Source organism: Mixophyes fleayi, chromosome 5, assembly GCF_038048845.1.
Source record: "Mixophyes fleayi isolate aMixFle1 chromosome 5, aMixFle1.hap1, whole genome shotgun sequence".
Taxonomy (NCBI): Eukaryota; Metazoa; Chordata; class Amphibia; order Anura; family Limnodynastidae; genus Mixophyes; species Mixophyes fleayi.
This window is the reverse complement of record NC_134406.1, coordinates 13,130,235-13,149,953: the sequence shown is the minus strand read 5'-3', so window position 1 is coordinate 13,149,953 and position 19,719 is coordinate 13,130,235. Positions and strand designations below refer to the sequence as shown.

The window sequence follows — 19,719 nt, the reverse complement described above, 5'->3', positions numbered from 1 at the left end:
TACAGCGCTGGTAAATTATTGTCTTTGCCAAAAATGACAATTGAACCCAACTGTATTGTCTTTATTTTACTGAACACTTTGATATTATATTCTACATAGTAGAATGTTGGCAGTGTAGTGCGAAGCCACATAAACATAAATTCTTATTTACAAACCTGGGGGTAAATGTATCATACTCCGGTCTCTTTAACTCGCTGGAGTTCGGCGAGATGACAGCTAAAATTTAAAGCGGCGCTGCCTTGTAAAGGGAAACTTGCCTTTACAAGGCAGCGCCGCTTTAAATTTTAGCTGTCATCTCGCCGAACTCCCGCGAGTTGAAGTGATCGGAGTATGATACATTTACCCCCTGGTGTTATATACGAAAACACATCACACTCATAAAAGCTACTAATGCCGTTTATGCATTTGGTGTTAATAAATAACAATTTAAAAGATTAATACAACACAGATTTTTTGGGGTTGGAAATATCCTTAAGTAATTTCAATAATTTTAGTTTTTTAACTTTAAACTTAGTTAGACTTAGGCTGCATGTTTATGCTTATTGGATCATCCCACAAAATGATTGCCTTTACTATTTGTAAGTAGCAAGGGCACTATTTTTTTTAAACATAAATGTTTCTTATTCAAGCCCAGCAATAATTAATAGGACGTGTGTTATGACTGGAGGTAGTTGTCAGTAACTCGCTGTTGAACAGTTTGGAACTGTATGTGATTGACAGTTACCTTTGCTCAGACCACGATGAAAAAAGGTCAGAGTGCAAAGAGAGTATGAAGGACGTAACAGGCACTTCTTCTATTCCAAGAAACCGAGCTGTTCTGTGTTAGACTCCTAGGAGTAAATGTATCAACCTGAGAGTTTGAAAAATGGAGATGTTGTCTATAGCAACCAATCAGATTCTAGCTAGCATTTTTTAGAATGTAGTAAAGAAATGATAGATAGTATCTGATTGGCATTTCAAACCCGCCGGAAAACTCTCAGCTTGATACATTTACCCCCTTGTGTCTGTTTCACTGCTCCGCCCCAAAAATTATTTCCTCTATATAGCAGTCCCAAAACTGCAGAATATAAAACCCCCTTTAATAGTAGTTGGGGACACACTCTACCTTTAATGCTGCTAATTGTCAAATAACTACTTTTTGGAGAGATCAGAATAAAACACCCCTCTCCCAGAGGCTACCACCCCATGCTAAAAAGTGCTAGGGCTTTTCCTGATTCCTTAGCTGTGAAGGTTGGGATAATTAACAAGACCCTTGGGGTCTCAATTTTTATTTAAATACAATATTATACTACTAATATTGTGGAGCGTATCCCTAATTTATATAAATAACTCATAATATTGACTTAATATATTGATTCCCTCTTTTCTCCGCTATGATGCAGGTAAACAATTTTGGGAGCAGCGGAGACAGAACTATAACAGCCTGCGATGACTCTACGATACACGTCGAGTGTTTGTCTTCTAGTCGATTAGGAGTGAATGTGACATGGACAGTTCAGCTAGGGGATATCCCAGAATCCTTCCTGCCCAGCTTACCTGACGTTGGTAAGTTTTATTTTCATCTCAGAAATTCACAAATGTTAGTTGTAGTACAGTGCTAATTAGTTTCCTATTATTATGGACAGTAACAGTGAATCTAAATTGTTAATGAAGAAATGAGTCACACATTTGCTAACTCTATTGTTTAGTGTTCATTAGAATGTACTCCATGTTGTATATAGGTCAGTAGAATCCTCTGTGTATTGTGTATATGTTACTAGAATGCTCTGTGTATTGTATAGATGCTACTAGAATGCTCTGTGTATTGTATAGATGTTACTAGAATCCTCTGTGTATTGTATATATTCCATAGAATCCTTTGTGTATTGTATAGATGTTACTAGAATCATCTGTGTATTGTATAGATGTTACTAGAATTCTCTGTGTATTGTATATATTCCATATAATCCTCTGTGTATTGTATAGCTGCTACTAGAATCCACTGTGTATTGTATAGATGTTACTAGAATGCTCTATGTATTGCATAGATGTTGCTAGAAAGCTCTGTGTATTGCATAGATGTTGCTAGAATGTTCTGTGTATTGTATAGATAATACTAGAATGCTCTGTGTATTGTATAGATGATACTAGAATGCTCTGTATTGTATAGATGTTACTAGAATGCTCTGGGTATTGTATAGATGATACTAGAATGCTCTGTATTGTATAGATGTTACTAGAATGCTCTGGGTATTGTATATATTTTATTAGAATGCTCTGTGTATTGTTTATCAGTCACTAGAATTCTCTATGTTTTGTATAAAGAATAGTCTCTGCATTGAATATTAGTCAGATGGGGCTGTGTTTTATTTGATTATAGCTCTTTGACATAACAAATTTTCATTGGCTATATAAAACTAAGCCCACGCATTTTTCTTCACACCCATGTTTCCATTGAAGCTCGCCGGTAATAGAGCCTCGGCCACTTGCTTGTGTTTGCCCCCCAAAAGTTGCTAGCCCTCCCCAGTATCGACAGGCAATATATATTTGATAAATGCAGGCAATGAATGATTTTTTAGTGATTAAAAAAATTCAGCGTGAACAGGGAGGGGGGGGGGGAGATCTATAATAACAAATAGGCCCCCGAGTCTATATATTAGTGTCTAATAATAAGGAGAGGCATAGAGTACATTCCTAAAATATACATTGTCAGGAGCACTGCCGCAGCTCTCTTCTACCTTCCCTTGGCGTCGCGGCCGTCTCCATGACGACCGGGACATCACTTCCTGGATTCGGCCCGACCGTTGCCAGGTCAACAGCTGGACGCCGAGATGTCTGCGCTTGCGCCTCGGCAATACAATGCAGCCGGGCGTGCTCCTCCAAGCCTGCGGGCTGATTAGGCACTGTTTAGCAATTACCACTGCCTGGGAGTGTTTTACTGGGCAATGCCCTGATTGGCCAGTATCAGTATTTAAGGCAGGGAGGGCTTAGCCTCCCTGACGGTTAGAGCGTTCAGATTCTCTGTTAGCTTACCCGCTCTGTGCTGTGTTGGTGTATTCCCTGGATTGCTTTTTTGTTTATGACCCTCCGCCTGTTACCTGGACTCCGAACCATCGCTTGTTGCCCTGACCTTCTGTCTGTACCTAGACTCTGAACCTTCGTTAGTTGCCCTGACCATTTGGCGTGTTTACTGGACTCTGCTATTTGCCTGTGACCCTGACCTCGGCCTGCCTCTGACCATCCGCTCCAACCTAGGCCAGCGCCTCTAATTCCACCTGCGCTGAGGCCATCTTTGATGAGCTTTTACTACTCTGACCCTAAAGCCTGGGGGCATCTGAGTACCTGTGAGCATATAAAGCTCTACAGGAAATTAGGCTGCTATAGGTGAAGATCTCTACCCTATCTGTTCTAAAAGTTCATCTAGGTGGTCGTAGGCCATAACAAAAATGCATTATTATCCGTTACCCGAGTGATTTTTTTTTTTTATTAAGTTATTACGAGTGACAAAAATACAATAAAATAATACAGCCTTCATCTGTGTTATATTATTGACTGGGTTTTATGACGGAATTGTTAATGACAATAATAAGTAAATATCTTTGAAGGTTTTACATATCAACTCTAAGGAACAGACAAATAAAATCACATTCAAAGGAGGAGATTCAGCTGATGGCGTCATCAAATATGCTTAACTTGCACATTTGTACTTTCGCCTCATAGCGGTACAAACAAAAATGAATGGACTTTAACATATGATATCTTGAGATCAATTGACAACAACTTGTGCAGCTAAATAACGCACAAGGCAACTACGGAACTATCGCTCCTCGTAGCTTCGTACCCAAAGACCGGTGGTAAAAAATGTTGTTGTACATATTCACAAGTGTAGAATATAAGGAAACTGGTAGAGACTGAATTAAAGTTGGTGGTCGTGTTTCACCCTTCTCACCTCTAGTGATAAACAGAGCTTCTCTTGATGAAGAAGAAATGTTCTTAATCATTCTCTAAACCCAGCACTCTCATTAGATCTCATTGCAAGCAGTTACTAGGTCTCTCACTATAAGTCACTACAAGGGCTTTCACTAATGTTCCGCTTCCATTCCGATTTTAGGAACTCTTCTACATCTACTCATTGTTACTACGGATAGATAAACTTATTATGGAGGCCTGCAGTGAACTCTAGAGGCTAGTAAAAACACTAATTACATACTCAACAATGTAACACCGGTTGTGTGTCCTTACTTAGCTTTAAGCAGTTTTTTCAAAATACGCTGAAAACAAATAAAATAAACTTAGTATTCACTGTTAACCTGACACCAAACATTACTTTCCTGTGCACATTGTATCATTTGAAATGATCTGATACAATCTTAAAAGTAGAAAAATACACAAACGATTCTTCCTATTTACTGAAACACGGAACATAGCTCCTGTCTCATAATTACTTAATGTACTTTCAGAATAACTCATAACAGCACATCTATATTTAGTTTGTGTTTTAAGTAGACCATCTCCCAACCTAATAATAAGAATGCAGAGTAATAATGAGAATGACTAATGATGATCTTTGTCTCTTTTAAAACTTGCAACTGATGACTTTTAATTTTTCTATTACAGTCTTACTTTGTGCCACTATAATAATTATACTCCCATAATTAACACTTTGCAGACTTTTTTAAATAGTATGTTGAGGTTTAAGCAGTGGCGGATTGCCAGAGAGGTGTTTTAAGCTTTAGCCTGGACTCCAGACCTTCTACATTGAGAAGAGAGAGAGTGATCTGTGGATGAGGCGTTAAATAGGGGTTAATAGCCACTCTGTAGTGTTTTTCTTAGGTGTCTTCGTGTGATCAAGTGGAACAGGCAGGTTTGTTCCTACTTAGGCTGGGTACACACTACAGGGTCAGATGATTATCGGGCCAAGCAAGCTACAAACAACCGTTCGGGCCGATATCGCATTAGTGTGTACGCTCCAACGATGAACGATGATCGTTCCAAAGCGCATCGTATTGAATTGTTCCAGAGCTGACTGTGTTTCCCTTCTCTTGGCATTCTGATCACCGATGGGGAGCCAAACTTCTATTTTGGTGGTCTCTGCAGCCCTTTGGTGCCCCGAATTTCCATTTCGTGTCTCCACTTTCAACTTGTACCACACCAACCAAAGCTGCCCAAAAATACTAGTCACCAATAACTGCTTTAATGTTGGCATCTGATAATGCTCCTACCTTACAGTAGCCATGCCCACGTTCCCCACCACCAGCTACAGTTGTTGTTCCTCTAACTGTATTGATTGTTCCCCACACCTCTTAGATTGTAAGTTCCTTTGGGCAGTGCCATCTTTAACTACTGTTTCAGGATACCATTAATAATGTGTAGTTATATGTAGGTGACAGGGTGCTCTTCAATTTAATGTCACATCTATCTTGCGTTGCGAATATCCTAATAAACTGACGGTAGAATTTTTTTTAGCTCAGTAGGGTTGTGACCTACCAGAGTATGTTCTCCTGGTCTTGGTTTGGGAGGATACAGGACAGACCTTACCCATTTACAGCTACATTAACTCACACTTTCATTTTAGTCGTCTTTTAATTATTATTTATTCATTATCACATTCTATATATTGCATGCAGATCGTGTGAGGACTATTTGATCATCTGCTGTACCTGTTCTAATCTATAATATTTGTAATATTTCTAATAATGTTTTCGAATATATCCCCCCCCCTCCCCAGAATCTGCAGTAGTTGTTGAGAACTTGGTTGGACGTCTCTCATCAGTTATTAGAAGTGGAGGCTACTCCCTGAACTTAGATTCCAAGCAGTTTGTGGCAGATAAGTCGTCCTTCCTCCCCCAAGATGCTTCCACACAGGTCAGACTCGGCTGCGGGAAAGGGTTCCAGAGACTGTTAAATTCCAAGACAGACATCAGGAATGTGGGGGGCTGTGGTACGTAATAACTCCTCTGTGAATGAACTTCATCATTCCTTTGAATGGAAATTTATATTGCAACATTGACATTCTTACCCTTACTCATCATAAACTACTTTTATTTAATTTGCATATCTATCTATCTATCTATCTATCTATCTATCTATCTATCTATCTATCTATCTACAATATTAAACCTTTCATAAGTGGATATTAGCATTTACGAAAGTATATAAATTACAAGGCTAAATAATACCCAAAATAACTCGTGTTAATCCTTGACTAATCATATCCACATACTATCTGGCCTATCTAGACTTTGTGTAGGAGGACAGTGCTTCTCTATCTTGCATCAATCTAGGGCAGTTCAGAAACCAGAGCTCATGTAATTGGCTTATTATCTCCTAGGCAACAGGACAGCGCTTTACAAACTGCAGAATGATTCACACACAGACACAAAGAGAGTGGTACCAGAGCAAGCAGAAACGGCACGCCCTGCTGTAACATTTTAACTTTTTGGTTGCAATTCCTGTCTGTGACGGAGGCATATACTTGAGTAAACGTGACTTTCTTAGTAATGAAATGGTTAATTAAACCAGGGTGTATGTGTCTACAATATTAAGGGAAAGGAAAATCCATATAGGGTAGTTATGGCAATACAAATAGTCTTTCACTGCTTTATAGATAGGTTCTCATAAAATTGCAGAACCAATTAACGTATATTTCTTAACACCAGAACGTAGTGTAATCTCCAGTAATACCACAGCAATGGAACCACAATAATACATACCAGCAGACATATGCAATGTCAAAGAGTAAAAGATTACCTACAATTTAGTGTTGTGTAATAGCACGACCAAGGCATATAATATGTCTACTCTAGACATAAAGACCTTTCCATAATTTGTATATGTATATATATATATATATATATATATATATTGGTTTACCAGAACATGATTGCCCCATTCTGGGGGACGGAGGTCCTTTAATAAATGCTGATTTGCATAAAAATATAGGTGACTTATGCCGAAAAGTTTACTTGGACAAATTAAAGATAAATATACATAAATAAACTGATTACAAAAGAGATGTACATTTCCTTTATTAAAAATATTGCAGGAATACTGGCTGAGGAGGTACAGCCCATTTAAACAATAGTTTATGAACCCAGGCCACCCCCTGAAAAACTCTCAGGTATGTCAGCTCTTCTGGATAATGCCTGAGCTACCAGTCCGGGCCAATGGTCCTTGGCTTAGCCTATCCAGAGGGCAAAAGACGCTCTACCTCCTGCAGGCATTAGACCACCCACTAGTTCCCAATATAACAATATTACTCTTCGAGGACGTTAACTCAGGTTTGTGTTTCCTTACAGGGATTTGTCCAGCCGGAAGTTACTCCGAGAGTGGGGGCTGCACACCTTGTCCTGTGGGATCATACCAGGAGACCCCTGGGAGTAGTACATGCCAGAGGTGCCCATTGGGCACTACCACGGCTTACGCTGGATCTTATAACCAGAGCCACTGTGAGTATGACTTCTATACATTACTATCCCACACAGAGGACTAGAAATTGTGTATTAGGAATTACTGCCTTGTCTAAAGGACATGCACATGCAGTACAGGGTGCGGGAATATTGGCTAGCTCGTCACCCACTGTCCCGTCTTTAAATACAGAACTGACAATCATTATTTTTCCACAAGGTTCTTTTGTCAGATGTGCAAATAAATGAGAACAGGAGTTTACTTGGTTCTTCTTTCCAGTTTCTTAAAGTATATTTAAAGTCCCAAAAAAATGTTTTGTTTTATTTACCAGCTCTGGTTAATTAGAGATGTAATTCCTCCTGCATGCTGCTCAGTGTTGGCAGTCAGTGAAGGTCAGGACATGTTGATATGTTTAGCTTTTCGCTATGCGCAAATGAACCTATTTTCTGCTCAATATATCGCGCTCACATTCCATTTTTGGGCAGTACCAATAGAAATTTATAAAAACACTAAAATGTGGATCCGACGACAGTTTTGCAGTTTTGTAAATGACCCTTATTGACTTAAATGAATGAATTGACCGACCTCAGAGCAACAGTGTTTGCTGCAGCAGGCTATATTTTTGCTATCATTTGCTTTTATGAAAATGGTTAAGGTCAGAACATTTCTATTACTGTACAACTTTCTTTGCAAGTTAAATGGCACTTATTTACAAATGTTAATTGAAAACATTGGTCATTTTTAAATTGATTCCATTTGCTTTGCTTCCTGAAACTGCTGCCCCCGGTCGCCTCATTATAAACAGAGCCCTGCCCTGAAGCATTGGGTTTGACAGCATAGAGAGGAGAATGCTATCAGCATGGCTGGCCGGGATATTCCAAATGCTTGGACTGGAGATGTGAAGTAAAGTTGTCATCTGATTGGACAGAAGTCTTGTTCAATCAGGTGCAAATACACTACAGATGACTTATCTTACCTGCTAATTTTACCACAACAGATTTTGTCTGGCAGCTTAAACAGCTCTACTCTCTATGTTGTCAGACACTTGTGACCAGCACTTTAGATTGTAAGCTGATTGGTGCAGGGGCATTGTTACCTTTTGTTTAATTTCAATGTGGGCAGCATGGTGGCTAAGTGGTTAGCACTTCTGCCTCACAGTGCTGGGGCCATGAGTTCAATCCCCGACCATGGCCTTATCTGTGTGGAGTTTGTATGTTCTCCCAAAGTTTGCGTGGGTTTCCTCCGGGTGCTCCGGTTTCCTCCCACACTCCAAAAATATACTAGTAGGTTAATTGGCTGCTATCAAAATTGACCCTAGTCTCTGTGTGTGTGTGTCTGTGTGTGTGTGTGTGTGTGTGTTAGGGAATTTAGACTGTAAGCTCCAATGGGGCAGGGACTGATGTGAGTGAGTTCTCTGTACAGCGCTGCGGAATCAGTGGCGCTATATAAATAAATGATGATGATGATATCAATATTTGTAATTTGTTTATGTGATGATTCCCTCAGTATACCGTGCTGCCTAGTATATCAGCACTTTATAAATAAATGATACTAATAATGAAGTTCATTCCTGGAGCTAAGCCCCACCCACATGTGAGGTGACTATTAAAAGCGGAAGGGATCACCTTTAAGAACTGCAGATGTAAAGGGTCAAAATACATCCACATTTGCTGTTTTTCCTAGTTTCTCGGTAAGGCTCCCTAATTTCTCCCGTTGCGAATCGTTAACTATTTTTCCTAAGTCCCGATCAGCAGCCGATTCCTGTGTACACACTATACGCGTTTTACACGATTTACCTTTAGATCTGTGCTCTTCATCTGTCATAACCATCAGCTGAAAAAATCGGGACTCTGCGCACCGCATAGAGATCTATGGACACTGCTGGTCCTGAGTACATACACACTGCAGAATCAGCACAACATCGTTCCATCATTGAACGAGATTTTTAGTTCTGTTTAAAAATCAAACAAAACGACACAAAGTGCTTTGGAGGGATAAATGTTCATCGTTGGAGCGTACACACTAATGTGATGTCGGGCCGAATGGTCGTTTATCGTGTGATTGGCCCAATTATCGGCTGAAAACCCTATAGAGCAGTGTTGGCTAACCTGTGACACTCCAGGTGTTGTGAAACTACAAGTCCCAGCATGCTTTGCCAATATATAGCAGCTTATTGCTGGAAGGGTATGCTGGGACTTGTAGTTTCACAACACCTGGAGTGTCACAGGTTAGCCAAACACTGCTGTAGAGTGTACCCAACCTTAGTGAAGCTCTCCAGAACTTTGTGTCTTTCACAGTTACCACTTTATGTGTTTACAAGCAGAGAGGCTTTTAAACTACTTATCTGTAACTTATTCATAAAAAGTGAAGTCTCTATAAAATGTCTGAGATTGTTTTCTTATATTGCTCTGTAAATCCACAATTGCCCCATTGCTTTGTCTCTTTATTATACAGAGACCATCGAGTCCATTTAAGATGTTCTACAGCAGCTGTAGAAGTCAAGGACATGACTAAACTATAATTAAACTACATTTCTGGCTTATACATAATTGACTTGATATTTGCATTTTTTAAAACATATACTTATACAAGATAAGTCCCTTAATTTGTAAGTTAAAATGAAGTGTTAATAATTATTCATATGTATACTACATTTTTTCCAATCTCAAAACTGATTTGCAATTTAGTTTCCACACTTGAGCGCTCCTATGAAGGTTAGTGTTTCCCCTTTCAGCCTCTTTCGTAACTTTACTAAGAAATATTTCCTTATCGCACTGTGAGAAAATGACACATCATTAAAGTGAGACTCTCCAGGTCTCTTGGGTTGCCTCCTCCTTAACAAGCAAATTCCGCACATACTTATGAATTTGAGGAAGCCAAGATCATTTATCATCCTTCTGGCCCAGATAGCCATACCGAAATCTTGGTGTACTACTACAGTTTATATAGCACTGATTAAAAACCAAATGAACTGGATAATGATTAACAAAAAAACTTTCAACCATCTTAATAGATTGACCAGAAAAGTTCTGAAAAAATATGGGAGTCTGGTTAAGCCTCCTCTTCATCTGTCTCAATCCTAATAATATACTTGGAGTTCTGCCTTGAGACCAACACAAAACCTTTCCCTTCCCTTTCCCCTTTCCCTTCTTATTTTATTCCATTTCCCTTCCCTTTATCTTCTATTTCCCTTCCGTTTATCTTCCCTTTCCCTTCACTTTTTCTTCACTTTCCCTTTCTCTTCCCTTCCCATTCCATTCCCTTTTTCTTCCCTTTCCCTTCTTATTTTCTTCCATATCCCTTCTGTTTATCTTCCCTTTCTTCTTCACTTTTCCTTCCCTTTTTCTTCCCTTTCCCTTTATCTTCCATTTCCCTTCTTTTTTTCCTTCCCTTTCCCTTCTCTTTTTCTTCCCTTTTTCTTCCCTTTTTCTTTCCTTTTTCTTCCCTTTCTCTTCCCTTTCCCTTCCCTTTCTTTTTCCTTTCCATTCCATTTCTCTTCCCTTTCTCTTCCCTTTCCCTTCCATTTCTTTTTCCTTTCCATTCCATTTCTCTTCTCTTTTTCTTTCCTTTCCCTTCCATTTCTCTTCCCTTTACCTTCCATTTCCTTTCCCTTTTTCTTACCTTTCCCTTCCATTTCTCTTCCCTTTCTCTTCCCTTCTGCTTTCCTTTCCCTTCCATTTCTCTTCCCTTTGCCTTCCATTTATTTTCCCTTTCTCTTCCCTTTCCCTTTCATTTCTCTTCCCTTTCCCTTCCCTTTCTGTTTCCTTTCCCTTCCATTTCTCTTCCCTTTCCCTTCCATTTCTCTTCCCTTTCTCTTTCCTTTCCCTTCCATTCCTTTTCCCTTTCCCTTCCCTTTCTCTTCCCTTTCGTTTTCCTTTCCCTTCCCTTCCCTTTCTCTTCCCTTTTCCTTCCCTTCTCCAGTTTGCTGTCACACAGAGTATCTTGTTCTAACTAGTGTCTTCAATGATGCTTTAAACTGTAAAATGAATAAATATATATTGAAACAGAAAAAGTATACATTACTTGTCATAACACAAAGTTCTATTTTGGACGTGCTTCCCCTGTACTAAATATATTTTCAGGGTTGCTGGTGTTTAGTGAAACTAAACCAGATTCTAAATAAAAGTAAAGGCTTTGACTAAAATAAACTTGTGGTTAATATGTCTCAATAGAACATCTTCAGCAGGTTCCCACAGACACATAACCAGACATGATTAGTGACATTTTCCATACAGTGGTGGATTAAAAATACCATGGGCCCTAGGAAGTGAGCCTGAGATGGGCCCCTCCTTCCCTTCCATCAAATATTCTCTCCAGCATTGTAGAGTAGGACGGTGCCTCTTAAATCCTTCATATAGACCCCAAATAATTTTTTAACACCCTCCCCCAAAATAATGCAACAAAAAATCTATGTAATCCAATAGAAGTGCTGTATTAGATGCATAGAATAGAGTATAGGTTATTACTAGTAACTTGTGTAAATTTGTTACAGGGAGATATACAGAATGTGCAAAAAGATAGGGGCGAGAGTGCAACTGCCATGTGACCAGGGGAGGGCTGACAAACTTTAGCCTGGGGGGGGGGGAGTCTCGACTCAGCAGCCTATTAGGAGCTTTTGCTAGGACAAAAAATGCAGGTGGCCCAGTAACCCAGCCCAAGGTAGCCGACTATGGGACCGGCCCAGGGCCAGATGCCCCCCTGCCCCCTTGCCCAGCCTGCCCCTGCATGTGACCCACAGCTAATTGTCTCTGACAAAGCCCCATGCATGTGAGAGTTTGCACCACTGGGCAGCACACCACGGGGCCCTTACAAAATTGAATGATTAAATGAGAAATATCGAAACATTGAATTATTTAACTGTGTTTAGGAGAAAGGAAGGAGGTGGTAATGACAATTCGACATTTAATTTTCTCTAGTAGTATATTCATGTATCTTGTTGTTCTGGCACTATACAAATGTAAATTTACAAAGAATAAGAACCAGGACCATCTGAATGAGATCCGGGTTTCTGTCAATCGCCCTGGCCCGATGACGCCACGGCCGGTTCTGACATGACAAGTATCCTTATTACAAGTTTTAAATTATCACAATTTATGTTCGGAGAGAGATAAGGTGTGTAATTTTTTTTTGGCTCGTGATAGGCGTCAGCAATCAGTGCTTTGAGCTTTAGCCTACAGGGTAGGTACATTTACTGGAAAGCATCTTTGGCCCTAGTCCCAGCAACTGTCATTAAACAAAAAAAATGTAAATGGCCAGACATGCTGATGTGATATCACTAGAGATATCAGCAAACTGCTTAAGGGGGTCCAATAATTATGTTTGAGGGAATCATTTTCTGCTATGCCTGATTTCGGTCAACTGAACATCTAGTCTTGTCTAACTTGACCACCTATATTATAAATAAAGTCAATAAGTTATTTGTTTTTAGATACCAGACTCATAATAGACTTGGATTAACAGGTTTGGTGGAAATAGACACCAGTAGTTGTTTTACTATGTTTTGCACCTAAAGTAAATTACGGTGGTATTAAAGGAGAACTCAACCCAACAATGTTTCTCCTCTTTTAACCTCCCTACTCCCCAAGCAGTTGAACACTGAGCGTCTCTTGCTTGAACCCCTGTGGTTTTGGAGGTACTCCACCTACCACCATCTCAGCGCTCTTGATTCTCCATGTTCGCAGCCTCTAGAAATTGCTTAGTCCCATTCCAAGTGACAACAATGCTGAACCTGGAGAATCTATGGTGCTGGTAGAGGTGAGAATCTCCTGAAGCACATGGATCCCAAGCAAGTCAATCGTACTGTTCTACTGCTTGGTGAATCCTCATGTCATACGATGTCTCTATGCCCCTGTACTGTGGCTGCTACTAATTTAGCTGATGTGTTCTTGTATCAGGTATCACAAGCTGCCAGATGAATGAGCGTGGTTTACTCTGCGATGACAAAGGACAATACCTTCCGTCCCAGAGGGACAGGACAACTAACAAGTATTTCTGCGCTACTAACTCTGGTGAAAAGTTGAAGTGGACGGAAAGTGACCTGGAACTCACAAGCGATCAATGTTTATGTAAGTATCTCTAATTAAGTTTACCCATGTACAGTGTATGTCTATACCATCTATAATATATGCTTGATTGAATTATATGAACACTTAGTGACTGATGCAGTGGTGGACAGTCGTGAGCACCGAACAAGACTCAGCAACATTGCTGAGGGTTCCATGTGTGACAGCGTCATTGGTCTATTGAGAATGCGCCACCGCGCTGAAGATAAAAGGCCGCCTTAGGTTGCTCAGTGTAGCATATGGGCTCAGTTATTGAGTACAAGCATGCTATAAGTAGCCTATCTGAATGTACAAGTTAATATACTGTACCATGTCACAGATCAGCTATGGCAGCTGACAACTCAACCGAGTTCCACTACTTTTAGGCAAAAACGGGAAAGTGGGCTTCTGGCTGGGTAAGAAACACAAACTATGAAGGATTGGAATTTGCCTGGTCTGATTATTCCCTGTTCCACTTGATTGGAATCTGAAACTCTCAGGAGTCTTTGGATCTATCCGGCCCAGGTGTCTACAACTTTGTGCCTCTCACCTCGGTGATGTCACTAGTACCTAGTAAATAAATAGGCCACGTTATCATAAATATTGGTGGAGGCCTCAAAATTACTTCCTTCATATTAGACCTTCTCTAAAGGCCACGTACAGGGGATGGATTGCATGGTCGACAATCTGCACCTTAAGTTCTTGATGACTGTTTGTATTTTTATGATCTCCTTTCTCATATGTATTACACTTCTGCATCCGGCGTATGACTGCGCGTGGGAGGCAGTAGTGTGTTTTATTTCTTATCTCCCAACGCATTTCTTTCTTGTGTACAAACAGGATGTGGCAAAGATACAGGCAATAAAGAGGGGGAGGGGAGTGGGAGGGTGTGCGCAGGAACAGGGTCCTACGGGAGCAAAAAATGATACATCCAGCCATAGCGACCCGCACTGTGTGACAGCAATTGGCGCACTTTAGGCCTATAACAGATAGGACACAGTGAACCCCCATGTTGATATTAATATCTGACGACAAGAAGAGACAACTTTGTGCTTTTTTTTTGTTCAGGATATATTTATTTTAGAATCAGAAAGGGTTGTTGAAATATAGTCTTTTATATGCTTTATAACATTAAATGATACATGTATTATAGGATGAATAATAGAAACAGTATAAAGTAAAGTTATCTATTTTGTAAATATGTTCCAAAGTTTTTCTTTTAGCTAAAAAACACTACAAGGGTGCTTCCATGTGTGAGAAATGGTTTGTTAATAGCATTATATGATTATTTGACCATAGGGGGCGCTGTTCTATTAGAGTTTGTCTCATTGTAACCGAATGGATGTGGCCAATGAGTGTGTGTGTTTCAGGGGAACAAGGGTGTAACTGTGGACGCAGGTACCCGTGTGATTGCTTTTGGAGCATGTATTAGCACTATATTATACCATACTTGCCTACTTTTGGCAAGTTGTATCCGGGAGAGGGACATGTCTAGAGGGCGGGAGGGGCTGGATTGACCAAGCGCGTCATTTTGGCTCCGCCCCCTGTGACAATTATGTAGGTTTTTTGCGAATCGCGTCATTTTAGCCCGCAATTTTGGGATGCGGGAGACTTGCCAGCTCTTCCGGGAGTCCGTGAGACTGACCCCAATTTCGGGAGTCTCCCGGACATTCCGGGAGAGTTGGCAAGTATGTAATTATACTGCTATATATTTCAGGCAACACTGTCATACTGATAAGCATGCAATCAGTGCTTCAGGTATTTTAGGTTGGATCACATCTTGGTAATCTCATTTGCATGTTTCCTGTTTGACTCGTGAATGTAGTAATAGTGAATTACATTTTCCTTCTGAAAAGACTTTGATTTTATTTTATTGCATCAGCTTTGTCAGCTCCTCTGTGAACCACTAATTCCCCCGAAGCGCTTTCTTGCAATCAGATAACGCTGCATTTAATGACTACAATGATTGTGGGTAGGGCGGTGGTCACAGGGTTCCTGCTGCAGAGAGAATTCTGGGAAACCAAATATGTAAATAAACAGATTTCAAGATGCACAGTAACAGAAGTCATCACAGATATGAAGTTGGTAATTAAATATTAAACGCTGACTAAACTGGGAAAACATGAGTTATTATTGCTCAGAATTCTCCCATTAAATCACTTTACATATATATGTAGACATATACACAGTAGCTGCTATATAGCTGCTATATGGTTCTCGTACTCAGGCAAACCACTGTTTTGGAGAAATTTAACTCTGCTGGCACATGCTATCCCATAATGCCCCAGGGCTCACAGAATGTAGTTTAAAGGAAACCTCTCTATATGCAGGCTTTTCTTTCTTGTATTTTTATTTTTAGGGGTTATTTGTGCAAAAATGAAGCCACAAGATATATTTTCAAATATAACCCCTTTCTTATATAACACCATGTGCTAGACACACTGGGCAGGATTCAGAGTGGGACACAAGTGGAAGCATAACTCATACTTGCCAACATCGTCAAGATGTCTCACGGGAGGTCCGGGGTGCAGGTGGGTGTGTGGGGGCGGGGATCGAAGAATCACGCAATATTCATTTGTAAGGATCCACAGCAGTCTCTGTGGTTAAAAATACATGCTACAGGTGGAGCAGGTTTGCAAAGCCTAGATTGGTGGTAGAAAGCAGACTCAAATTTGGTGGCTACCAGTCTGAGAGCACCAGAGCACAGTATTGTAGCTAATGCAGAAAGCACGGCCCAGTCTATTGGCTAGTGTATAAAGCAAAACCCATTCACTTCATTAAATGTTGGCAAAACTTAAAGAAAATTCTTTGTATGCCAAACTTTTGTATATATTATCAGCAGGTTAGGGTTCTATATGGGTTAAGGAAAATTTCAAGCTACATTAGACCGGGCTCAATCTAATAACTTAAAATTCATTCAGAGGTTTTTCGGTTTTGGCTACTATTATAAACAGTTTATTTCTCTACGGCTAGTAGACAGCATACAACCCACTATTTGGCTAAAATGCTCAACTGATTGATTACCAGAGGACACCACATATACAGCATAATGCTATTAATTCAGTGGATTGCTGAGGGTTGTGCACTAGTTACTAATGACACCAATTGGCACTTGCCCTTAGAACGAAGTAAGTCTGTGATTTGTGGCGAGTACGCCCAGCCTTGGTCCTCCCGGATAGGAGTCCTGCTTATACCCGAGAACGGTGACTCGTAAAATGTTGCCTCGTCTTGGCACTGCTTACACTCAATCTTAGAAAATATTTAAATATGAGTTTTTATGCATGTATGCACTGTACACATTTATTTGTTTAATAAAACACGTCTACTATTGATGACTTCAATCAATTTAGGAGATCAGAAAAAAAGACCACCATGCTATTGTTTATCTAGGGGGCAGGACACTCCCTGTTAAATATATTCGCCATCACATCTGAAATAAATGTACTTCTGTCCTAGTGCTACAAAAGTTCGACTTAGTTGCAGAGGAGCAGTTGGTGGTAATTAATGAAGGTTCCAAAGCTGATCAGTCCAGACAAGTTACAATGGAGAAGAAGCATCTGTTGGACTGTATTGTTGGTAAGTTGTTAAAGAATGCTACATAGCGTGATATGACTTTCTTTTCAGCTGTTTTATACCATATTCTAGACAGGTTAGGAGTACAATACTAAATGCATTTGGGGGGGATAGCAATTCTCCATGTAATCCATATTTAATGGTAGAAAATTGCTCTCGGTTTGATTCTTACAATTTCATCAGTGAGAATGGACAATGCTGACACATGCAGATATATCCCTCGCACAATAGGACTCTCCTCTGGTCTACAAACTTTCAAGCGTTCTCTGAAAACCTACCTCTTCAGGCAAGCTTATAATATTCCTCAACTACCCTCTTAACCTCACTACATTACCCTATTACCACCCGTTACACAATTTCGCACAAGACAACTACCCACTGACCAACATTGTTGTGTGACAGAATCATTTAGCTTATGAGACACTTTTACCTTTGCAGTCTGGCTGGACCGAAATGCAAAATGTAGACTTAACCTCATGTGTCAAACTTCCATTGTCCCATAGATTGTAAGCTTGCGAGCAGGGCCTTCTTTCCTCTCTGTCTGTCTGTTTACCCAGTTTGTTTCTTACTGTATTTGTCCCCATTTGTGAAGCGCTACGGAATATACTGGCGCCATATAAATAAATAATGATGATGATATATCAAGATAGATCCACTTTCTGAACTTCGGTATACCATATTTTCTCTCATGCTTAGGTTAATCTATGGTTAAAATCTCCTTGTGATAATTGCCTATAACTATATCAATAACTAATTATAGTGTATAATTGCCAGTAAGTATCGCACACACTGTAAATATATAAACTTAGAAGACCACCGGTAGGTTGCTGCTACTCTTGCAGGACTGACAATGTTACACACTGGTACTCAGGTTCTTGGCCACCCTGCTGACTCTCTATCTTTCCTCTCCTTGTGACACTGGAGAATATTCACAGCAGACAAGTTCTGTGCAAGACTTTATACTCATTTTGCACTTTTTTACTCTGCAACCATAAAAGACCAAGTTATAGTTTCCCTTTTCTAACCTGATGTTGTTGCCTATTCTGGATATCTTGTTGCTGACCATTGCTTCGTTCCTTGCTGCTTGTCATGACAATTTTGCTTGTTTATCGACCATGATTTCTGTCTATGGATTGTATTGAGTTGCCGGTTTGCATTTTTCCTGGTGTGTCTGACTCCTTTGGTCGTTGAGTTGACCGCTAGTTGTAGCCATGCTGGTCACCGTCTACAGTTGTGTGTTAAAGACCTGGGGTCAACTGAGTACCAGAGAACACATTAGGTTGTAGGGGAGAGAAGGATGCTAATGGCAAATACTACCACTAGCCTGGTTGTAGTAGCTGACCCTCTAGTGTCAACCATTATGGTATAATGGGCCTTTTAAAATAAAACAAAGCCAAAAAAATATATATTATAGGATGTTTTGGTGGCCTACTACTAGGGATAGTAAGGTGTATATTGATGCCTGTGAGATGTGCACTATAATTACATCTTCTCACTCTATGTTGGGTACAGCCTTTATCCATTTCTAAAGGACCATGGACTCATATATACATATATGTAGGTGCACAATGACACTAATATTATTATCACATGCCGGCACACTTATTATTCACTAAGGTAGGAGGTACTTAAAAATGCAATTTGAGCCATCAGGGCACATCCCAGCCAACCTTACAGGCAAGTAAGAGCCCTTGCAAGAGAATTGCCGGCTCTTTCGTACATCCACAAGATCTTATCATAACTTGTTAATCTTCTGAACATTCCGGAGAGTAAACAACTATATCTAAGTGTTGAGAAAACAAGAGGCAACCCTGCAATTTTGGCAATCTGTTCTTTTCTGCCCTTCCCACAAATCCAAACATGAGCATACTGTACTTTCTCTCTAGTGAATTAAAGTGAATATACTTTGCTGATTGTCCAGTTACAATTTATACCCTTTCATTAAGCTGTGTCTTGAAAAAACAGATTGCTCTAATTATTATTATTGTTGATGTTGTTATTGCTCTCAGACTGCACTTACACCTGTCTTGTTTATCCTGTATGATTGTAGATTGCGCAACGGATGAATCATGTGACTATCTGACGGTATCTACAAACCAGACAGGAGCCATTTGTCAGCAATATACTTGGGATGGATCCAACATCGTCTGTACCGCGGCTAATCAAGTATTACCAAGATTACTAACCTTCAAACTGCCGCTATAGAATATACTTGTAGCACTACTGTACAATGAGATATTTAAGACCGTACGGTTAGAGATTATTGATGAAATGATGGCACGATAAGCATGGCAGACAAACAGCGCTTGTCTCTATGCCGAAATTATTGTGCTGTTAGAATGGATTATTTTATAATGTGCTGAGTCCTTTGTCAATACATCTTCATTTTTAAAAAATTATGTTTTGCTCTTTAACATGTGCTATGAAAATGCATTAGGTCAGAAACTCATTTTAATTTGTTGTTAAAAATAATATGTAGTTTCAATAACAAGCAAACGTGCTTGTGTCTATAAAAATATCAAATGACATTTTAAACAGAATTAATCAATAAGTTTCTCTTCATAAACCAAAAATAATACTACAAAAAAAAGTATTTTCTTGGAAAACGTTTGTCAGTGATGTACCTGCGGGCCCCTCTTCTGGTGTAGAGTTTGATCTGGGGGCCACCTTAATATATTTTATAGAGATGTTCACTGACCCCCGTGTTCTGGTTTTGATT

General features: G+C 39.8%; 1 protein-coding gene across 1 annotated transcript in view; it reads left to right on the top strand.

The window, feature by feature from the left end:
* Positions 1 to 19,719, top strand: part of TG (thyroglobulin) — a 186,108-nt gene that overhangs the window by 45,434 nt on the left and 120,955 nt on the right. Inside the window, exons 19-24 of the mRNA XM_075211467.1 lie at positions 1,383 to 1,545; positions 5,708 to 5,920; positions 7,278 to 7,427; positions 13,281 to 13,451; positions 16,884 to 17,003; positions 19,051 to 19,166. Coding sequence (XP_075067568.1) covers positions 1,383 to 1,545; positions 5,708 to 5,920; positions 7,278 to 7,427; positions 13,281 to 13,451; positions 16,884 to 17,003; positions 19,051 to 19,166 — 933 coding nt within the window. The remainder of the gene's footprint in view (positions 1 to 1,382; positions 1,546 to 5,707; positions 5,921 to 7,277; positions 7,428 to 13,280; positions 13,452 to 16,883; positions 17,004 to 19,050; positions 19,167 to 19,719) is intronic.